Here is a 21,423-nt window from a genome sequence, read left to right as displayed (position 1 = left end):
TGTATTATGTTGATTGATCATGAATGTAATTGATTATTAAAATATAATCCAATTTTTGTATTTTTTTTTTATAAATTTCCACAATACAATATTAAAATGTTTAATTGAAAATTGAAAGTAAAAAAATTTCATATTTGCGTAGCCCTTTGTTGTTGATTTGTGACGTCATTGTTGTTTGGTGTATGTTCTCCCGAACTCGTGGTTTCCATTTTTCAATGTGCAGATATCTGCAAGAAAAATATATTCACATTCCATCAAATTCAAGCTAAAGCATCACCTAAAATACTGAATTAAAAACCCATTGGCTAAACTATTTAAAGAATTCTGAAAATCATGACACAAAATATGATAATTTTTTTTGCAAATGTTGAAGAAGTAGTAGTAAACAAACAGTTTGAGAGAAGATTAATGTCCAATTTTTTTTAAAAAAAAAAGATATAAAAGACATATGCAAGGCAGAATCACGAATATCGTTTAAAAATTCACGTGATTTTGACTTTACTCGTGTCTAATTAATTGAAAGGTTAAGAAATAAAACTGCATTGCATTTTCCTGTAAGGAATTCTAAAATGTAAGCATATCCATAATCCATCAGCTGTAAATAAGAATTAATCGGTGGTTTATGAACATCAACGACCATTTTTGTACACACAATACCCTGAGCAATTTTACCTACTGAGTCACTTGAGAATGATGGTGAATGAGAACTTGAACTATTATTCTCCTTTATATGCTTTGACCACATATTCATCAATAAGAAGTTTTGATGAAGACCAAATTAAAAGATATAAAATTAGGCAAAACAATGAAACGTCAATTTTTGAGTTAGATGATTGGAAATATTAATAAACACCAAACTAAGAATAAAACACATAGAACCACTACTACAAAAACGCAAAACGAAGTAGGCCATTTAAAAACTGTTGTAACTGATTGTGTTGTTGAAAGTGCGTTCGAATTATTGGATTAGCGACGGAGTTTTCCGTCGCCTATTAGCGATGATTTTGTTAACCCGTCACTAAAATTAGCGATGAAAATCATGAATAACTGTCGCTAAAATTAGCGATGGATTTTCCATAGAGTCTTTCCCTAATTAGCGACGGATTTTCTATAGTGCCCAAGGGGGTGGGCACTAGGCTCCATCATGGAAATACGATCGTCGGGGTTCCTCTGGGGCTTTTTCCCATAGATGATGTCCCTCTGGGGCCTTAGCCCATAAACAGGGTCCCTCTGGGGCCTTGGCTTTGACGACATCTCCAGAAAATTGTAAGTTCATTGTTCCTTCTTAAAACGGATACCACACATATCATATATCATTTGTCACAGTCAATTCACATCTCTCAAAATATTTTTCATTTTCTTTAAAATTATTAATGATCATAGCTTTCCAAAAAATAGCATTTTAAATAGTAAAAATTTTACAGGTTTACCATAAATCATAAAATATCATATTTTCATAAAAATCATCATTTAAAATCATAAAATATCATTTAACAAGCGTTATGATCATTCGGGACGCTGCCAAGCTTTTAAGTATAACCCAAGTGTAAAATGACTGTTTTGCCCCTAGACGTAAAAATTCTCGATTTTACCTTTTTCTTACTTTTAATGATATGGACTTATCCCAAATAAATATTTAAGTTTAAATCTAATTTTTCGTAATTTTTATTCATCATAAATCAAGGCATTCTAATTAATTCTTTAATTAACTATACGTGAGGCGTTTAAATCCCGAATAAATTCAAAACTTAATTTTCTTCCCAAATTTTAAATATGATCTTTTTAATACCTAATCTACCCTTGCGAGCCATGAACCAGACCCGTGGACCCATGGTTCCAATTTTTCTTATTAAATTCGAAATATTGACCCTTAATCGAATACATCGAGCCATCTCCCAATTTACTCGAGCCATGGTCGAGCCACCTCGAGCCAAACCTGAGCCAACCCCCCTAGGCCCCTCCTAACCAACCCTGACCCTTGGACCTAGCCCCTAACTCACGCACAAGCCCAGCAACCGAGCACCAGATATGTGCACGAGCTACTAACTCGCGATTAAGACTCCTAGCCCACTAAGACTCTTCCAGTCGAGCCACAACCGAGCCCACCTGACCTTAACCAACCCTAGACCATGCCCAGATCCAACTAGACCCAGCCCAAGCCCTGGACCAGCGCCGCGAACCATCTGCACAAGGACAGCAGCCGCGCGCTTCTCATCTTGTCTTCACGTTTTGCTCGAGCCACCTCGAACCCTGGCTGCACCAGCCCTTGACCCAGACCCTGACCATCCTCCATATATCCTATTGGACCAGCCTAGCTTTCCCCCAGGCCAGCCGCAAGCTTCCCTTCTCCTGAAACACCCCTTGCATGCATGGGGGAGAGTCCATGTTCACAAGGACTCTTCACTAGCCCAAGGCTCAAGCCCTAGCCTTCCTAGGACTCCACCCAGCAATAGACCGGGACCAAACCCTACCCCTGAACCAGCCTTGGCCGAGCCCCAACCCCCATGCACAGTAGTCGACCCCTTGAATCTTGTACAACCATACAAAAACCCACGGTTCCTCTCTTGTCCCCTTCGGTTATTCCAGCTTGTTTTTCCTTTTAATTTTTTATCATGTTTCATTATTTCATCATATATTGGTAGCTTAACCTTTGGGAATCATAATGTTACATCAACGAGCGTAAAATCGTTAAAACTTTGAAAATACGTATCATACTGTAAAATAATCAACACCAATATTTTTCATGCATAATCAATTACAACATAAATATTATGATTTGTATGATGTTTAAAAGAGTTTAGAAAAATGTGCATTTGCGTTTATAACGCTCGAATAAACCATCACTACAAGAAAAATGCCATACGACAACGGTTAAATTTTAACCGTTGTCGTAGCCATTTTAAAACTATTGTTAAAGCCAGTGTTGTTAAATGGTTCGCTCAAAGACAACGGTTTTTCACCATTGTCGTAGCTACAATTTGCGATGGTTTTCAAAACCGTCGCAAATGAAAAACCGTTGTCGTAGCTACAATTTACGACGATTTTAACAACCAGAAAGCATATATAAACCGTCGCTAATTAGCGACTGTTTGTGACGCCGTCGCTAAATTTAGCGACGGTTTAATAATAACCGTCGCTAAAGGTAGCGACAGTATTCATGTCCAAAACCGTCTCTACTTAGCGACGGTTCATACATGATTTCCGTCGCTAATATTTTAGGTAAAATAAAAAAAATTAAGAATTTAATAAATCTGTGTTTTGAATTGATACAATCGCGTAAGAGATAAAAAAATTTAAGTGCCGTGAAGTGGAAGAAAATGGAGCGAATTTGCAGGTATTTATAGAGAGTTGTGGAAGAAAATAGAGGAATGTTTAGGTGGGATCGAATTTTTGAATTTGCGACGGTTGGCTTACAGCTGTCGCGAATATTAGCCACTGTTTAAGCTAACACCGTCGCTAAGTGTTAGCTAAACTGTCGCTAATTTCAAATTAGCGACGGGTGTACATGACACTGTTGCTAACTTTAGCGACGGGTTAAATGAAAACGTCGCTAATTTGAAATTAACGACGATATAGGTAAAAATGTCGCTAAAATTAGCGACGGTTTTAGGCAAACCGTCGCTAAATAATGTTGTGTTTTATTCTAAGCACACGCTAATCGACAACGGTTTTAGGCAAACCGTTGTCGATTGAACGAAAAAAACACGCTAAAAGACAACGGTTCATGAAACAGTTGTCATAAACGTTCAAAGACAACGGTTTTACAGAACCGTTGTTATTGACCCTAAAAACCGTTGTCTTTGACCCCCAAAAGACAACGGTTTTATAAAAACCGTTTTCTTTTGCTTAAAAAATGATCTACGACAACGGTTTTAACTAAAACCGTTGTTAAAAGTTTTTTAACAACGGTTTTAACTAAAACCGTTGTTAAAAGTTTTTTAACAACGGTTTTAGTTAAAACCGTTGTCGTATGTATGTTGTTGATTCTGAAATTTTTTGTAGTGGATCATTGGCGAGGGTGCGAAGTTGGACGATCAGACGGCGAAGAACTCTTGTTTTCTTTCCTTGATGAATCTCGAAAATTCTAATGTGTGTGCTGTGTGTTTTTTGGCTGAATCAAGTGTTTATGGAGTAAATAAACACTTGGTTTACTTATTTATAGATTTAATTGCATGCTAATGGGCTTTGGTTTTAGACTTCCAAGCACAGGAGCAATTGGGCCTACTTACGTATGTTTGGTTTTTCGGACGTTACAAACAGTCATCCTACAAGGAAGCAATGTCCAGCGATAATTTATATAAAAGTGTGGATCATTGACTTTATTTTCCAATTGTCAAAACATAAAAATGACCTCCTTTTCAATACAAATTCAAAAACTCAACAATGATATATATATGTACAATTCTAATTGTGCACCTAGTATACAATTAATATTTAATGAATTATCACAACAATATATATTGATTGTACTCATTTATATTACTTCAAGAATAAAATATAGCTCATATATTAATTTTATGAAATAATTCATCTTTATAATATCTTTAAATGTTTTATCTATCTAATTTTCTCTCTACATTTTTTTATAATTTTAGTGTAATTTCTAATTAAGTAATAAATTATAGTATTACAAAAAAAATATATGAAAAAAATAATTATATATGTAATAATAGAATAACATAAAAAATATAGAATAATATGATAATATGAAATTTAATACTAACATATTTCATGGGTTTTTAAATTAATAATTGTAAGTAAAGAGTTTAATAAATTATTTAGGAGAACAATACAAAAAATTTGGTTGCATGAGAACTTTTGATTTATAATTTTCAATTTTTATATATGTTTTTTTTCATTATTTACGAAATTTTAAGAAAATAAAAAAAACCAATAATAAAAAATAAAAATTTCACATTCAATTAAGTGACATAAATTTTGAATATAATTTGACTATACTACAACTCTAAAACTTAAGAAACAAATGGTTTCAAATTATTAATATTACGGCCTATTTGATATAAAAAAAAATGAATAATCGAAAAAGAAATAATTTGAAATGTCCAATGTATATACGTAAATAAGAACTAAGCATACACAAGTACATAAACAAAATAAAATAAAATAACAATGATTCGTATTTGAAGGCTTGATGGAAAATATAAATTCTATTTTTTTTTAATAGTTCTTCATTAACTCATGTATATGAAAATTACTTGATTGCAAAAAAAATTATATATGTGAATCTATTTTTTCTTTCAAGCGAGATAATAACTATCACTGTGAAAATTTATAATGTAATACATATTTGATTTGATTTTGATTTTAAAAGATAGTAAAAATTCAAAAAATATCATTATCTATAACAAATGTATATATTATAAGCATGATTTTTTATTAAATTGTATAACTAAAAAATTACATACATTTGATCGTCAAAAAAGTTATATTACACATAAGTTATTTTCTACTATAAAAACAATATATGTCTTATAATAAATATAATTATAATGATCATTGATTAGTATTTGTCAAAATATTAAAATCTTTACATATTATATTTTAATAATTTTATTTAAATATGTTGAAATCAAACTAATTAATTCAACAAATAGAATTTGTATGAAAGTTTATTCGTTTAGCTATATTTCAAACTTTAATGGTGAAAATCATATCAATAGTTTAAAATTTGTGTTTAATAATTATTGTATCGATTTATTTGATTTTATTTGATATTTATCATAAAATTTTATATGAATGTGTATTTCATTATATTACATATGTTGATTTATTTATTATTTTAAAATTATATTTAACAAAAAATTAATAGTCATCAAAGATAATCTATAAAAGATATTCTGATATAAAATTAATCATGCGTGAGTTAGTCAATATTATTTTAAATTGAATATTATGAGTTATATTTTACTATCAATATTATTATTTCGTTAGTTTTGATATTGTTTTGATGAGTTAGTCACGAGGATTTTAAATTGATAATTATTTGTTTTTAGTATGTTTCACTTATATAAATTATGATTTATGCATTGATAAAATCCATAATTTGGTTGCTTTTTATGTTATTTTGCCTTATACATGGTGTTTGGATATCAAATTTTTAAAAATTTATTTCAGTTCATTTTGTTCTATATATTATATTCATTTCATTTATTATATAAGATAAAATCAACATCATGAATTTTATTTGAAAAACTATTTTGAAAGTAAGTTATATAAGTTCTTAATTAATTTATTGATCTAATATAACACAAGATTAAACTCAAATAAATAACAAAATGATTCAAATAGTTTTTCTAAAAAATTAATTTTTTAATTTTTATTATATAATTGATATTTGTGTACATCACATGTTATTCATGCTAGTAAAGAAAAATGGGCGGAGGCGATCAATGAGGAGTTGGACTCTCTCCTAAAGAATAAAACTTGGCAGCTATTTAATAAACAAAGGAGCAAAGAGTATTAGACTGCAAATGGATATTCAAGATCAAGGAAGACTCTACAGAAACAAACAAAATCAAGTACAAGGCCAGAGTGGTAGCAAAGGGCTAATCTCAAGTAGAAAGAGTAGATTTCAATGAAATATATTCCCATGTTGTTAAGCAATGTTCTATCAGATTGTGTTAGCCATAGTCACTCAAATGGACCTTGAACTAATTCTTCTCGATTGTCTTCGCGTTTTCTCTTGGGTTCTCCTTCTGTTTTCGCGGTTGGTTCTTGCTGATTTCAGTAAAATCATCAGGAAGTTATTGGGTTCTTTTCTTTCAAGATCCGATTCTCGTTCTAGATTTGTGCTTTACATCGCGTTTTTTCCGCTATGTGCTAGGGATCTGTTGCGACTGAGATTTGCTGTCTACTACTGTCTTCTGTGTTGATTCTCATAAATTTGTATGGGGGGCAACTCTTTTTCAGATCAGTGTTGAGGTCTCTAGATTCCTATTGCCCAGGTGTTTGAACTATTGTCTGAATGAATAATTCAGAAACTAAGACTATGACTAGGCCCATTCACCAACTCTCGGGTGATTCTCCTGGATTGAGTACTGATACGAGTTTGGAAAATCAGAATAAGCGTGGACATATTGATGATAATGAAGATATGAACAAGACTTTGAATGAGATTTATATGGATATTCGAAACTCCAAATCATCCATTCCCACTGATGGGAAGACTGCTGCTACTAAAGTTGACTCTAAGTTACCTGGATTGCACTCTAAAGGTAATCGAGTGTCATATGCTAGTTTTTTCAAGAGAAATCGTATGGCCAATGATAATTATAAACTTGAGTTCATGGATACTGGCACTGATCAACTCGAGTTTGGTCTAGATGATATAGATTCCATTGAACAGACGTATGGTATCTGTCTTTTGGGGTATATCATCAGTGGTAATCCCCCGACTGCCGCATTATTTGATTTGGTTAAGCGCTGGGGATCGGATATTCGCTTTCAAACTCATGAAAGTGGCTGGATTATCTTCACCTTCCCTTCTACGGAGGTGAGAGATAGAATATTGAATGGAGGTCCTTACTTAGTATTCGGCTTTCATCTATTTTTGAAAGAAATGCCTCGGTGTTTCAGATTTAGAGAAGAAGATATGAACACAATTCCTTCTTGGGCCCAAATCCATGGGCTGCCTCCGGATTGTTGGAACTTTAATATTCTGAGCAAGCTTGCATCGAGGGTGGGAAATCCAATTCACATGGATATGCTTACCCATGATCGCAAACGTGTTAAATATGCGAGAGTGCTTGTTGAAGTTGACACCACAAAACAGAAAATGACTGATATTAGTGTTGTACTGCCTATTGGGAAGGTAGAGGTGAAGTTTCTTTATGAACAGGACATTAAATTCTGTGTTAATTGCAAGAAGTCAGGGCATGTGGTTAAGGACTGTACTGCTACAATTAATTTTGATGGAACTGCCGAGGAGGTAATTCCTAATAATCCTAATACCAGAGCTAGATCGCGTAGTGTGACTTGGAATAGAAGAAGTTCTAGAGGTAGATCGAGATTTGGACAAAGAAACTCTCATGCACCAGCTCGTGGTAAATCCTCCACCATTCCTATTGTAGAGCAGAGCGCTGAAATACCTGTACTGGAAAGTTCTTCGAATAAAATGAACCTTCCTGATACTGTTCCTTTGGATACAAGAACCGAGCAATTACCTGAAACACAGCCACGGGATAAAGGTAAGAGAACTATGGATAATATTGAATCTAATGCAGCAGGCCCGAGCAATGAACATGCAGGGGATTCAGAAGGCTACCAGATAGTTGTTAATAAGAAAAACAATAAGAAAAAGAAGAAAGGGAAGAGTGTGGATATGAAACATCAGGGTGAGAATAGAGAAATGGCCGAATTCTTCGCAGACATGGAAGATGGAAGATCTTGTGATACTGAACTTGTGAACTTGACCAATAAGAATGACAACAACAGATATTTTGGGAATATGGAGAAGGGGCGGCAACCCGGAATTGCCTCCAAATCTCAATGTTAGTTGCTTGTTGGAACATTAGAGGCCTTCATAACCTCTAAAACAAAAGAGTGTACAATCCTTGATACACTCCCGTAAGATTGATGTGGTAGGAATTCTTGAATCTAAGTTTGATGATAAAGCGCTCCATAATATGATGCGTATACGATTTCCAGGTATGAAAGTGGTTCATAATTTCCTTTTGAATGATAAGGGAAGAATTTTTGTGTTGTGGAACCCAAATAAGGTTAATGTGGATGTTGGTATGTGTGAACAAGCTATACATGTCAACATTGATTGTGTGGCAACTAATATCAGATTTTGTGTCTCGTTTGTGTATGGGTTGAATAAAATAGTGCAAAGACGTCCATTGTGGGATAATTTGAGAAATTTTGGTGATTCTTGCTCGCTTCCTTGGCTAGTTTTAGGTGATTTCAATACCATTTTATCACCGGATGAAAAGAAGGGTGGTTTGGCTGTTAGGGATTATGACATTAAAGATTTTGTCGAGTGTGTTTCTTCTCTGGACTTATTAGATCTTAATTACATCGGCTGTCTCTTTACCTGGTATAGTCCGAAAGTATGTAGCAAACTGGATCTTGTTCTTGTTAATCATCGATGGCTATCTTCGAATTTACAAGGTTTAGCTGAATTTGTGGCCCCGGGTTGCATCTCGGATCATACTATCAGTATTGTTTCTTTCCTTCAATTCAGGCAGCAGCAGCATAAGCCGTTCAAATTTTTCAATATGTGGGCTCTTAGTGATCGGTTCCTTGACATTGTCAGGAACAATTGGAATTTATCGGGTTATGGCACTGCGCAATATAGACTCAAAGAATTGTTTAAAAATATGAAGAAGCCTCTAACAGCACTTAACAAGTATCATTTCAGCCATATCTCAGCTCGAGCTAGTGCAGAGAAAAAGAAACTTCAATGTATACAAGAAGAGATGCTTTCTTCGGGTTCTATACCGATTGAGTACAAAGATTGTAAGAGAAAATACTGAATTGTTGATGGAAGCGGAGAGATCATTCATTGCACAAAAAGCTAAGCTCACTTACCTTCAACAAGGTGACAGGTGCACAAAATTTTTCCATGATTTAATTAAGAGAACTAACAAGAGAAATGCTATTCTTGCCATTAAGAATTCTGCAGGTGATGTTGAGTGCGATCCTAGGAAAATTGCAAACCTGTTTGTTGAATATTATTCAAGCTTGTTAGGGAGCAAGGTTGTTCGGCAGAGTGTTGGTAGGGAGACCATCGTTGATGGATCATGTTTGCCTTTTGATAAATGGGATTCATTGACTGCCGATGTTACTTATGATGAAATTAAGAACTCACTCTTTGATATTGATGATGATAAAGCCCCCGGAGCTGATGGGTTCGGTTCTTTCTTCTTCAAAAAATCTTGGGATATTATCCAACATCATGTTACGGAGCTGTGAGTGAATTCTTCTCAACTGATCGGTTATTAAAACAGTGGAATCATGCGGTCATTGCTCTCATTCCTAAGACGGTGGATGCTTCGACAGTTATTGATTTTTGTCCCATCTCTTGTTGCACTGTGTTTTACAAAATCATCTCGAAGATACTATCGAATAGACTTTTATCTGTTGTGGGAGAATTGATCGATAATGCTCAAGCTGCGTTTATTAAGGACCGATCCATTGTGGATAACATCCATCTAGCTCAAGAACTCTTGAGGAAGTATGCTCGTAAAAGAGGCTCTCCCCGGTGCATTTTGAAGATAGATATTCAGAGAGCATATGACACTGTGGACTGGACTTTTCTGGAGGAGATTCTGATTCCCTTACAACTTTCCTCCCAAGTTCGTTAAATGGATTATGGAATGTGTCTCAACCACTTCCTACTCCATAGCACTCAATGGACATTTCTATGGTCATTTTAAGGGACACAGAGGTCTAAGACAAGGGGATCCTCTATCTCCTTACCTTTTTACTCTCTGTATTGAAGTTCTCTCTCGATCGTTAAAACGTATGTCTAGATCTCAGAGGTATGGTTTTCATCCTAAGTGCCTTAACTTTCATATTACGCATTTGGCTTATGCTGATGACCTACTACTACTGTCTCGGGGTGATGCTGTGAGTGTTGGGCTGGTTATGAATTGCTTGAATGAGTTTGGGGACATGGCTGGATTGCGAGTCAATTTACTCAAGTCGAATATATACTTGTCGGGGATGGATGAAAGAACCAAACAAGATATTCTTAGCATCACTGGTTTCTCGTCTGGTACACTACCGTTTCGCTATCTCGGCATCCCTCTTGCTGCAAGGAAATTGAGATCATCATATTATTGCAAACTTGTGGATGCCATTGCAGCTAAGATCAATTCATGGCCTAGGCACTCCCTCTCATATGCAGGTAAGATTGAGTTAATCAGATCAGTGGTCCAAGGTATTGAATGCTATTGGTTATCTATTTTGCCAATCCCCAATTGTGTAATTTCGTCCATTTATTCTCTATGCCGAAAATTTGTTTGGCATTCCAAACATCCTCCTATTGCGTGGGAAAATCTGTGTAAGCCAATGGAGGATGGGGGACTTGGACTAAAGAATTTGATGGCTTGGAACAAAGCTTTAATTGCTAAAACACTTTGGAAGATACAATTGAGAAAGGAGAGCTTGTGGATCAAATGGGTTAATCATATTTATAGCCACTTTGGAGACGTTTGGCATTGGGGATGGCACAAGGATGAATCACCTTTAATTAAGCAAATCATTTCATTACGGGATGAGCTCCTTCGTAGATCAGGTTCGGTGGCTGCTGCTTCTACTTTTCTGAATTCTTGGTTTGGTCGTAATCACGGGTTTCGTAGTGCATATGACTTCTTCAACAACTCGACTGGGAAATGGCCTTGGAAACCACTGATCAGCCGATCGTTCATCCTACCCAAACACAGATTTACGTTTTGGCTTCTGGCTCATGCGAAGCTCCTGACAAGAGATAGGCTTCCATTTGTTGTTGAGAAATTGTGTGTATTATGTAAAAGCGAGCCTGAATCAGTACAACACTTGTTCTTCAAATGCTCTTTCTCCTCGGCAATTGGGAAGGATATTCGAGCGTGGCTAGGCATGTCTAAAAGAATGGAATCTCCAACGGCAATTCTGAGAGCCTTCAGAACAACTTATGGTGGGAAATCGGTTCTAGCTAGGATGCGATTATCGGCTCTTGCAGCAACTATTTACACCGTTTGGAATGCTCGGAATAGGACCATGTTCGATGAAGAAGATCATAGGATTGAAGACTTGGTGCGTAAGATTAAGATTATTGTTTTTCGTTGTATTCCTAGCTCTACTGACATGTTTGGTACTATGGAATGATTTGTGATTCGGGTGGTTGGGGATTAATTTTCCCGGGTATGCCCGATGTACTTGTACTTTAACTTTTTACCATATTTTAATGAAGTCATTTTCATTAAAAAAAAAAAAACATTCCTTTACAGAAATCTTGAATAAACAATCTTCATGCAACTACCAGAGGGATACTCTCCCATCAATGCCAAGAATAAAGTTTGTCTGCTTAGAAAATCTGTATGGACTGAAGCAAAGCCTAGACAATGGCACATGAGGTTCGATGAATTAATGATAAAAATAAACTTCAAAAGAAGCTCATTTGACAGCTGTTCTATCTATAAGAAGAGCAAGATCATAGAAAGACATATCTCCTCCTATATGTTGATGACACATGCTCATATCAAGTGCGAATAAAGCTGATATTGAGGAACTTAAAAGGAAAATAAATGCTGAATTTGAAATTAAAGATCTAGGAGAGGCCATGAGGATTTTGGGAACGGAAATCCAAAGAGACAGAAAGAACAAAAGGCTGTACGAGTGTCCAAAGACGTTATTTGCATGTCAAATAAATTTTAAAAAAAACTTTCGCAGTATTTTGGACACGAGAAAACCGATTTGCAACACGTGGCACTTTCAACAATCGAGGCAGAATTCATAGCCATTACAGAGGACTAAAGGAAGCAATTTGGTTGAAATGATTAATTTCTGAGCTTGGTATCAAGCAAGAACAAGTGATACTCCATTGTGATAATCAAATTTTTATCCACTTGTCAAAACATCAAATCTTCCATGAAAGATCTAAGCATATCAATGTTAAGCTCCATTTCGTAAAAGATATAGTTACAAAAAAGGTGGTGAAATTAGAAAAAATCAGCACTGAGGATAACCCATCAGATGTGATTAACTGAAAGCATTACCTCAAACCAAGTTTAAGCATTGTTTAAACTTAGTTGGGGTGGTGGAAAGAAGCTAGCTTGAAGGACAGCGGGTGACCAGAACTTTATCAGGTAAGGTGGAGATTTGTTGCAAGTGTTTCTATCAAAACTTGGGAATTAATATGATGCGGGCTTGACAATATAAATAGCTTCCTAGATTTAATTTTAAGTCTCTGGCCAAGACTTAAAATGAGGCTCGTTAAGGGTACAAGCCCACCAACTATCCTGTCCGTTGGAGCTTATAACCAATTGGGGTGAGGTTTACAACATCAGTTTTTCTGGTGATTCATATTGACTCTCTCAAGCTTTGACAAGACTAGCAGAAGAACATATCAAGAACAGCCGGAAAGTGTTAAAATTGGCACTTGGACCTAACTCAACCCCAAAAGCTAGCTCAAGGGGGGAAGATTGTCCAAGCCCATATATACAACTCTCAAGTTATTAAGCCAACCGATGTAGGACAATTAACACACCCCTCTCACGCCCAGGAATGAACATCTGGAGCGTGGAGTTTACAAATGACCCAATTATGGGAAGAACGGGTGGACTAATTATAGGCAGTCCAACACATAACGGTGGAAACCTGGGCTCTGATACCATGTTAAGATTGGAACTTGGACCTAACTCAACTCCAAAAGCTAGCTCAAGGGGGAGGATTGTCCAAGCCCATATATACAACTCCCAAGTTATTAAGCCAACCGATGTGGGACAATTAACAAGCCCAGGAATGAACATCTGGAGCGTGGAGTTTATAAATGACCCAATTATGGGCAGAACGGATGGCCTAATTATAGGCAGTCCAACACATAACGGTGGAAATCTGGGCTCTGATACCATGTTAAGATTGGCACTTGGACCTAACTCAACCCCAAAAGCTAGCTCAAGGGGGGAGGATTGTCCAAGCCCATATATATACAACTCCCAAGTTATTAAGCCAACCGATGTGGGACAATTAACATCTGAGAGGGGTGTGTTAATTGTCCCACATCGGTTGGCTTAATAACTTGGGAGTTGTATATATGGGCTTGGACAATCCTCCCCCGTTGAGCTAGCTTTTGGGGTTGAGTTAGATCCAAGTTCCAATTCTAACAGAAAGCAGCAGCTGAAGAAAGGATCAACGATGAAGAAAAGATTAAAGGATAAGATAAGCTCTAATTGTATCTCTTTCGATTTTCTTTTTTTGTTAGAAATTGATTGTAATCTGTGGATTCTTTGGTGACATATAAAGATCGGTCTGGATTGATCAAATTGTTGTTTGTGATCGGAAGCTTGATTGCGCTGTAATTGCAGACAAACTCTTACTGTTGTAGGTTGAGGAGTTTTGAGCCGTGGTAAATTGAGTTAAAACTTTATTGATTCATTAACGATTTCAAAGTTAAAATGCGTTTTTCAATTTTGAGTGGCACTTGCCAATATATTATTCAAATAGATTGCATATGTGAAAATATGAAACGGGACGATGTTCTATATCGTGTACTAAATCGTATTATATTTTATTTAAAGAGTTCCGCTTGCACGAATTATTAAATAACTATTTGTTAAGTAATAGTAACTAAGCTATAATCTATTTATTATAGTGATAGAATACATTGTCATGTGTTGATGTTGGGCATATATAGTCTAGTATCAATACTCTATACCCACAAGTATTAATTTGTAATGAGACAAAGATAACATTGTAATATTTCACGTGTTAAGACAGAAAGGAGATCCGAATATACAGACAGACAACACAAAACACAGCCATTTCACACAGCACAGACAAAATCCCCACTTGTCTCTGCATCATCTACATCTACATCTACATCATCAATTTCATCAAGATCCATGCTTCCTCCCAACAAAATTCCACCACTTTTGGGAACTTCTCCTGCTTCCCTAGCCACTTGTATTATTGCCAAAGCTTCTTCAATACTCTGAGTACAACAATCGTCTCCATTTCTCATCTGCAAGCTACTTTCGTCTTCTTCCATCAATTCTATGGGTAGGTTCTTTATAAACCATGGGTGTTTTTTTATCTCCCCGATTGTTATTCTCTGCAGCAACCATTTGATCATAACATTCAAAATCTCATAACGCAGGAATATGCTGCTCAACAACTCAAGTTAATCGTTAGAAAACTAAAAGCATATTCCTTTTGGGTTTAAGTTTCTCAAAGAGGGGCTGTTGGATATTCGAGAAAAATTAAAAACTAGACCTTTTCAGGGTCGACCACGAAAATTCGAGACAAGAGATGCTTGCATTCCTTCGATATTCTGACATAGTCAGGAATTGAATAGTGTACACTAAGTATTCTCTGGCAAAAGATAAGTACATTAATTTTTGTTTAATCAAATTAAACGCACATTATGAAGTCAACAAATTAATGTTTTAACTTGGTAAACCAACTCACATTTATTGTTTTCTTGAAATTTCTTGGATCATCCGCATCTTCAAATGCATAAGCACCAACTAACATCACATATAATGTTACCCCACATGACCAAACATCCGCAATCTTTAAAAATCAATAATAGTATCAATAAAAATTAAGACTATTCGTGACACCATAAAAAAGGAGAGCTGAAGCAATTTTTAAAATTTACCTTCCCATCATACTCTTTTCTTGATAAGACTTCTGGAGCAATATAAGCAGGCGTCCCCACCGTTGATTTTGGTTGAGAATGCAGCACAGATGACTGAAAATTTGAACACCAAATTAAGAACCAAGTCTGCATGTACATACTAGCCCTATGCAAGAAATGATAGAGAAACAACCTTAGAGTATCCGAAGTCACATATCTTGAGACGCGGGGTTGAACTCCCATCCAACAATGTGTTTTCGAGCTTTAGGTCTCTGTGGCAAATTTGCTGCATTTGAAAATTTATGGTTTTCACATTTTCTCTTGTGTGAATAAAGAAGAACGAATTTGATTGGTTAAGTTGGGTCCTAATTACCATGGAATGACAATAACTGACACCAGATATCAGCTGTTGGAAAAAAAACCTAGCCTGAAATAGATGAAAACAAATGAGGTTCAAATTTAAGCTTCAATAATGATCTATATGAAAACAATAAAGACATTCATATTTTAAGTTTCAAGATTGTTGGTATGCCATAAATTCGAGATCATAATTCAAACCCGAAATAATAGTTTATTAGGCTACACGGGAGATCTTTCAAGTTCATCAACCACTCCATGACTTGTTATGGCGACAATGAGGGGCATGTAAGATTCCCCATTCGCTGAGGAAATTGATGTCCATGATAACCCAACTTAAGCGGCATTAAACACACATCAGTATTTAGAATATGTGGCTTAGTTTTGACCTATGAAGTAAGCATGCTCCTTTTTATCAACACTAACCCAATGATGGTCCTTTCCAAGTCACCACTTCCACTGAATACATTGTAAATGAGCACTGGTATTAGGCTATACGCTGGAGCATTCAAAAATTCTAGCTATTAGGTTAAAGAGCCCTTAAACTCATAATGCATGCCACAACTTGCAATTAATTTAATTTTCCCAGAGATTTTCCACCGTCCTTTCCCTGTTTGTTGTTTTACCTTGTACATACAAATATGAATGTTTCTTGATCCTTAAATCAAACTGCTGGCCCTGTTCTTGAACAAAATGTACCTCATCTTCACTGAATCTTCCTGCATTGCATATTCGTTCGAAAAGCTCGCCTCCAGCAGCATATTCCATTACTATGGCTAGATGGGTAGGTGTAAGCAAGACCTGAAAAATGCAAAACGCCACTTCTGGACTAGTTATTTTAAGAAAAATATAAGATACAAACTGGAAAAAAATTCACCTTTTTAGGAATACTCAATTTTCAAACACATGATTAGGATGAGTCATTTATACTCGAAAATTTAACCCGGAAAATAAAACATTGATGAAGGAGAATCCAAAAATCTTTGATGCCCTTTTAGGCTTTTACCATAGCATGTTACGGGTAAATAAGTGGTACTTAAAAAAAAAGTGGTCAGGCTTTACTGGGTGAGTTGAGAGTGGTTTCGAATTTTAAAAAAAAAGCTAAAATTTATCCATAACATTTTAAAAATAAAAGAACAAAGTTCCCCTTCAACCAAATTATTGGACCTATCTCAGGTCGAGTCAAAGATCAAGATAAAAAAATCACAATCATGCCCAGAAAATTTCAACATTCACACATCCTTTCTATCTTCTCCATATACCAGGCATAATATATAAATTCTTAAAATCAAGGTGTAGACATTTACCTCCTTGAATCTAATAATGTTTGGGTGCTTCAAAGACCTATGATTCATAATTTCCCTCTGTACATGCTCGTCAATCTGCAAATATATCAATGGATAAAACAAATTTTCAAAAACGGGATAAAGTTTACCCGTACTGGAATTGAAAGAGGACATAAAAATGCAACCTTTTTGCCCCTTTCGATGTACTTGACAGCATAGAGCTCATCATTCCTTTTATCTTTCACAAGCTTGGCCACACCAAAATTCCCAAATCCTAAATCTTTCACTACCTCATATCTTTCCATTTTTCCACTGAGTGATATTACAGAAAAGCCTTGAATCGAATTTATATTTTATACCCCTCAGCTCCACTTTTTAAGTTTTTTTTTTTTTTTTTGCTCTATTACTATATGTAAGAGAATTGAGAAAGGTCAGCTTCTTCTTGTGTATCAAAAAAAATGTTAGCGTGGGAGCTGTCAAACAGTGATATGCCCAAGTCTGGCAAGTTGGAAAATTCTTAAGCTTCTTAGTCAGGATTTACGACGACAAAAGAATTGTTATGGTTATACGTGGCGGAGTAGTAGTGGTTGGAAAATGGCTTTTTTGGAGCTATCTGGCAATGTCATTGATGACGATTTCTTTTTTCTGTCCAAACTGGCCAAGTCTTGTGATGTATCAAAACAAGGGAAATTACTCCACCAAATTACACTTGGTAATCTCTCAAAAAATATATATTTAGAATATTTTTGAATTACAACTGTGAGATCCATTCAGTAGGACCAATATATCTATACAGACACACATATCAATTATGAGTTTAAAAGATGTTTGTTTACAAATAATTTTAAAACAAATTATAACAAAAAGTATAAAATTCTGACGTCATGATTAGTAGATGCGACCAAATGAGCTACAAATTCACTCTCGTTATTGTTTTTGATATTTAGGCTGCGTTTGGTTTGGAAGATAGGATAATGAAATGATTAAGAAAGAAATGATAGAAAGAATTGAATTAGAAATATAATATATAATGATAAAATAATATTATGTTTGGTATGATGGATAAGAATGTGATAATTAATAATTTTTTGATGAATTGACAAAACTGCCCTTCTAATTGTGTGTCGGTGGGGGGCGGCGGTAGGTCAGAAGCGGCGGCGGCGGCGGTGGGCCGGAAGTGACGGCGGTGGTCGGCCGGAAGTGACGGCGGTGGTCGGCCGGAAGTGGCGGCGACGGTCGACCGGAGGTGGCGTCGGTCAGCTGGAGGAGGAGGCAGCGGTCGGCCGGAAGTGGCGGCGGCAGGGGTTGGCGGTGGGTGGTCGGTGGAAGGAAATGGTGGTGAGTTTGAATTTAAGAGAATGATAAAATTGGAATAATAAGATGGATTAAGAGTGGGATAAATAATCTTAGGGGGTGAGAAAATATTATTTTAACCTACCTAATATAACCTAATCATTCATAGGAGGGATAGACTTGGTTAAATAATCACTCGTACAAAACATGTGATTAGGCGGGTTAAAAAATATAAACTCACCTAATCACCCCTACCATACGCCCTCTTAGTGTACGAAGGGAAGAAACCATTCAATAAATATTTTTTTTTAATATTCATATAAAGTGTTTAAAATATTTTTTTCTCTCGTTAAAATATTCAATAACCACCTTTCAGCAGTTTTTTTTTTTTTTTTGGTTAGGAAAGCATAGGTTTAATTTATTAAGACAAAAGTCACCTCTATAATTGATCAATCGAGAGACCTCAGTTTGAATCATAAGATTACAACAAAATAGAGCACTGGTGGATTAAGCACAATACATATCGTCAAGAAATAACTCGAAGGGAAAACGCGTATATACTAGAGATAACCAACTACCTTTTGAAACCTAATGCAATTTGGTGGAGTAATTTTCTGAGCTATTGATAACATTTTCTCATTATATTTAGAATATTTGTTTGATCATAAATTTGAAATGATGATAAAACCAACCGTGGATTAGAATTTCCATCATAATGTACGTCTAAAATATATTTCCAAGATATATATTTTGAAAATGAAACCAAACAATTTAGTCTCATGTTTTGTTTAAAAAGTCGGAAAAATTTGTATGAGAAACGCTTTGTTTCATCTGTATATAAATGATGCTGCTAATTAAAGCACAAGGAAATAAGCTAAACAATGTCTCGGCCCGGTATTGATTGATGAATATTAACTTATTGATTCTGCATTCATAATATACACTTTGAGATGTATATAATGTTATAAACAACACCAAACTAGATGTTTAATGAGTTTATTGAAGTTACTATCACAGGACCACGATTGACGGCAAATCAAAGAACACATCGACAGGAAACTCTTGTTTGCCTAGCCTAGAAACATAAGCCGGTAGAGGATCAACATTCCTACCACGATTCCCATTTAGAATGACTTGTATTCACTTCCTAAACACTGGTCAGAGCCTCTTCGACACTAATGGTACTATTGGTTGTCCCCCCGAAATGCCAGTTCGGAAATCTCAATCCAACAAACTCGTTCTTGAAGAATCCTTTATTAGCATACTTGTGGAAAGAAATGTGGTGCATGGAATACTTCCAGAAAGGCTTTGGGAGATCAAAGCCTCCGTTCAATATCATCACACCCACCCGTTATGATCCCCATTAGGAAATCAGGGACGATGCTGGCCACAACCATTATTAGGCTCTCAACTAACTGTTGGATCTCGGTTTTCTACACGCCCAAACGCAGCAGAAGTTTAAAAATTTTAGATCTTGACATTCAAGATGTATTTTGCTTTGGGCGCTCGTATGATTTTAACAAAAACATTCATAGGGCGTTGGAATTTTAACTTTGGTGAACAATTTCACTTGGCTCCAACTAATCTGGTATAGGCGGATCCAGCTCTTGATAAATCCCTACGAACGATCTTCAAGGACTCCTTTCTTCTAATCAGGTCCACGACTAGATCGCTAGATCCTCTTCCAAATTGCACTAGAAAATATGGAAGATATTTTATGTAGGAGAAAATTATTTGAGAGACGTCCCAAAAATTCTTTCTCAAGAGAGGTGGCCGATTTTTCTTTCCTTGGAGGAGTGGTTTTTCGAAAATGGTGATCGGGAGGTTAGGGTTTTGACTTCTCAATCCCTATATATAATTAACCCATGACCTAATACATAATTAACATTAATGGGCTTGATTTAATTAATTGGGCTAGTCCAACTAGTTTAATTAATTTAATCCAAGTCCATTAAACTTTAATTATTAAGTATATTGGACTTGTACTCCTACAAGCCCATAAATATACTTCTCACCAATTTTAATTTAATATTTATTCAATTCAACTTTTGAGCTTAATTAATTAAATTTATTATAAATTCAACATTTGAATTTATTATTTAAATTATAAATTCAACTCCTTGAATTTTATCACCTCCAAAATTTAATATTTAATAAACTCAAGTTTTGAGTTTAATAAATTAAATTATCAAATTTTATATATTCAACTCCTTGAATTTATTCTCTCCAAATTTCATAAATTCAACTTCTTGAATTTACTATATCATAAATTCAACTCCTTGAATTTATTTTCTCAAAATTTAATTATCATAAATTCAACTCCTTGAATTTACTATATTATAATATAAATTCAACTACTTGAATTTATTCTCTCCACGGGAACAAACGATTCAGTGTTTGTGTGACCCTCAATGGTTCAGGGATACAGCTAGCCGTGGGTTCACAACTCTTTGTGATTCAGAATAATATTCATTCTTATTCGGGCTTATCCTAGTTAGCCTCATTCTTTTCATCAACACCTTGATTAAGAATGTCAGAACTCATTTCTGATTGCACCCATCGGATCATGGTAAGAGCGTCTAGTAGCATCGCCCCATGATCCCTTAGGTATCACTGATAGTGCCTGCAAGATCCAGTCGATTATGATTAACGTACAGTACGGTCCATTCATCTCATATATCCCGATCGAATCTGCAACCATTGGTTCATCGAGGGTTGCATATTAATTCGATAACTATGTGATAACTATAATAGTGGCATCGCGTGTACTATTGGAGAACTCCTTCTCTAACGTACATCTCATACTCTGGCCAGAGATTCCACGCACTATTATTTCATTAGATCACATAGGATATCCACACCCGTAGGTGAGCGGTGAATCTCCAACTACAATGCACTGGCTCCTATATCTGTCGCAACTGTACCCAACCTCGCCACCTAATGACTCTCCTGGAGCCGGTAAACGAGTCAAAGCACAGCCCTAGCATATAGAGCCTCAGTGTTGTCCCGGGTCGTAAGACTAATGGTGTACAATCATAACCACGGACTTATCCTCTCGATGAATGATAACCACTTGGAAAGTCCGAGGGAAGGGTTGTTCGGTATAATCATCATATGAATACCCATCTGCATGTTTGGACATCTCTATGCCCTTACCAAGAAACGCAGTACACAACATCACAA

At 35.6% G+C, this 21,423-nt stretch overlaps 2 protein-coding genes and 1 long non-coding RNA gene across 3 annotated transcripts; 2 read left to right on the top strand and 1 right to left on the bottom strand.

The window, feature by feature from the left end:
* The first annotated feature begins 7,009 nt into the window (after positions 1-7,009).
* LOC142505973 (uncharacterized) lies at positions 7,010-9,497 on the top strand. Its single transcript, XM_075619110.1, has 2 exons — positions 7,010-8,510; positions 8,668-9,497. The coding sequence occupies exons 1-2, from the start codon at positions 7,010-7,012 to the stop codon at positions 9,495-9,497; spliced, it is 2,331 nt and encodes a 776-aa protein (XP_075475225.1).
* Positions 9,498-11,940: 2,443 nt separating this feature from the next.
* LOC142505445 (uncharacterized) lies at positions 11,941-14,046 on the top strand. Its single transcript, XR_012804417.1, has 2 exons — positions 11,941-13,089; positions 13,837-14,046. It is a non-coding gene; the product is annotated as an uncharacterized LOC142505445 (long non-coding RNA).
* A 364-nt stretch (positions 14,047-14,410) lies between these two features.
* On the bottom strand, positions 14,411-17,490 carry LOC142505918 (serine/threonine-protein kinase SAPK2-like). The gene is made up of 9 exons (XM_075619061.1): positions 17,133-17,490; positions 16,969-17,043; positions 16,361-16,462; positions 15,678-15,731; positions 15,498-15,590; positions 15,326-15,418; positions 15,133-15,237; positions 14,938-15,036; positions 14,411-14,776 (listed from the first exon to the last, which is right to left on the bottom strand). Exons 1-9 carry the CDS (start codon positions 17,250-17,252, stop codon positions 14,489-14,491), a joined length of 1,029 nt encoding a protein of 342 aa, XP_075475176.1. The 5' UTR covers positions 17,253-17,490; the 3' UTR covers positions 14,411-14,488.
* Between the last annotated feature and the right edge of the window lie 3,933 nt (positions 17,491-21,423).

The sequence above is a fragment of the Primulina tabacum genome, chromosome 10 (genome assembly GCF_025594145.1).
Source record: "Primulina tabacum isolate GXHZ01 chromosome 10, ASM2559414v2, whole genome shotgun sequence".
NCBI lineage: Eukaryota > Viridiplantae > Streptophyta > Magnoliopsida > Lamiales > Gesneriaceae > Primulina > Primulina tabacum.
Note: the sequence above shows the minus strand (reverse complement) of the source record. Positions and strands in the feature narration are given on the sequence as shown.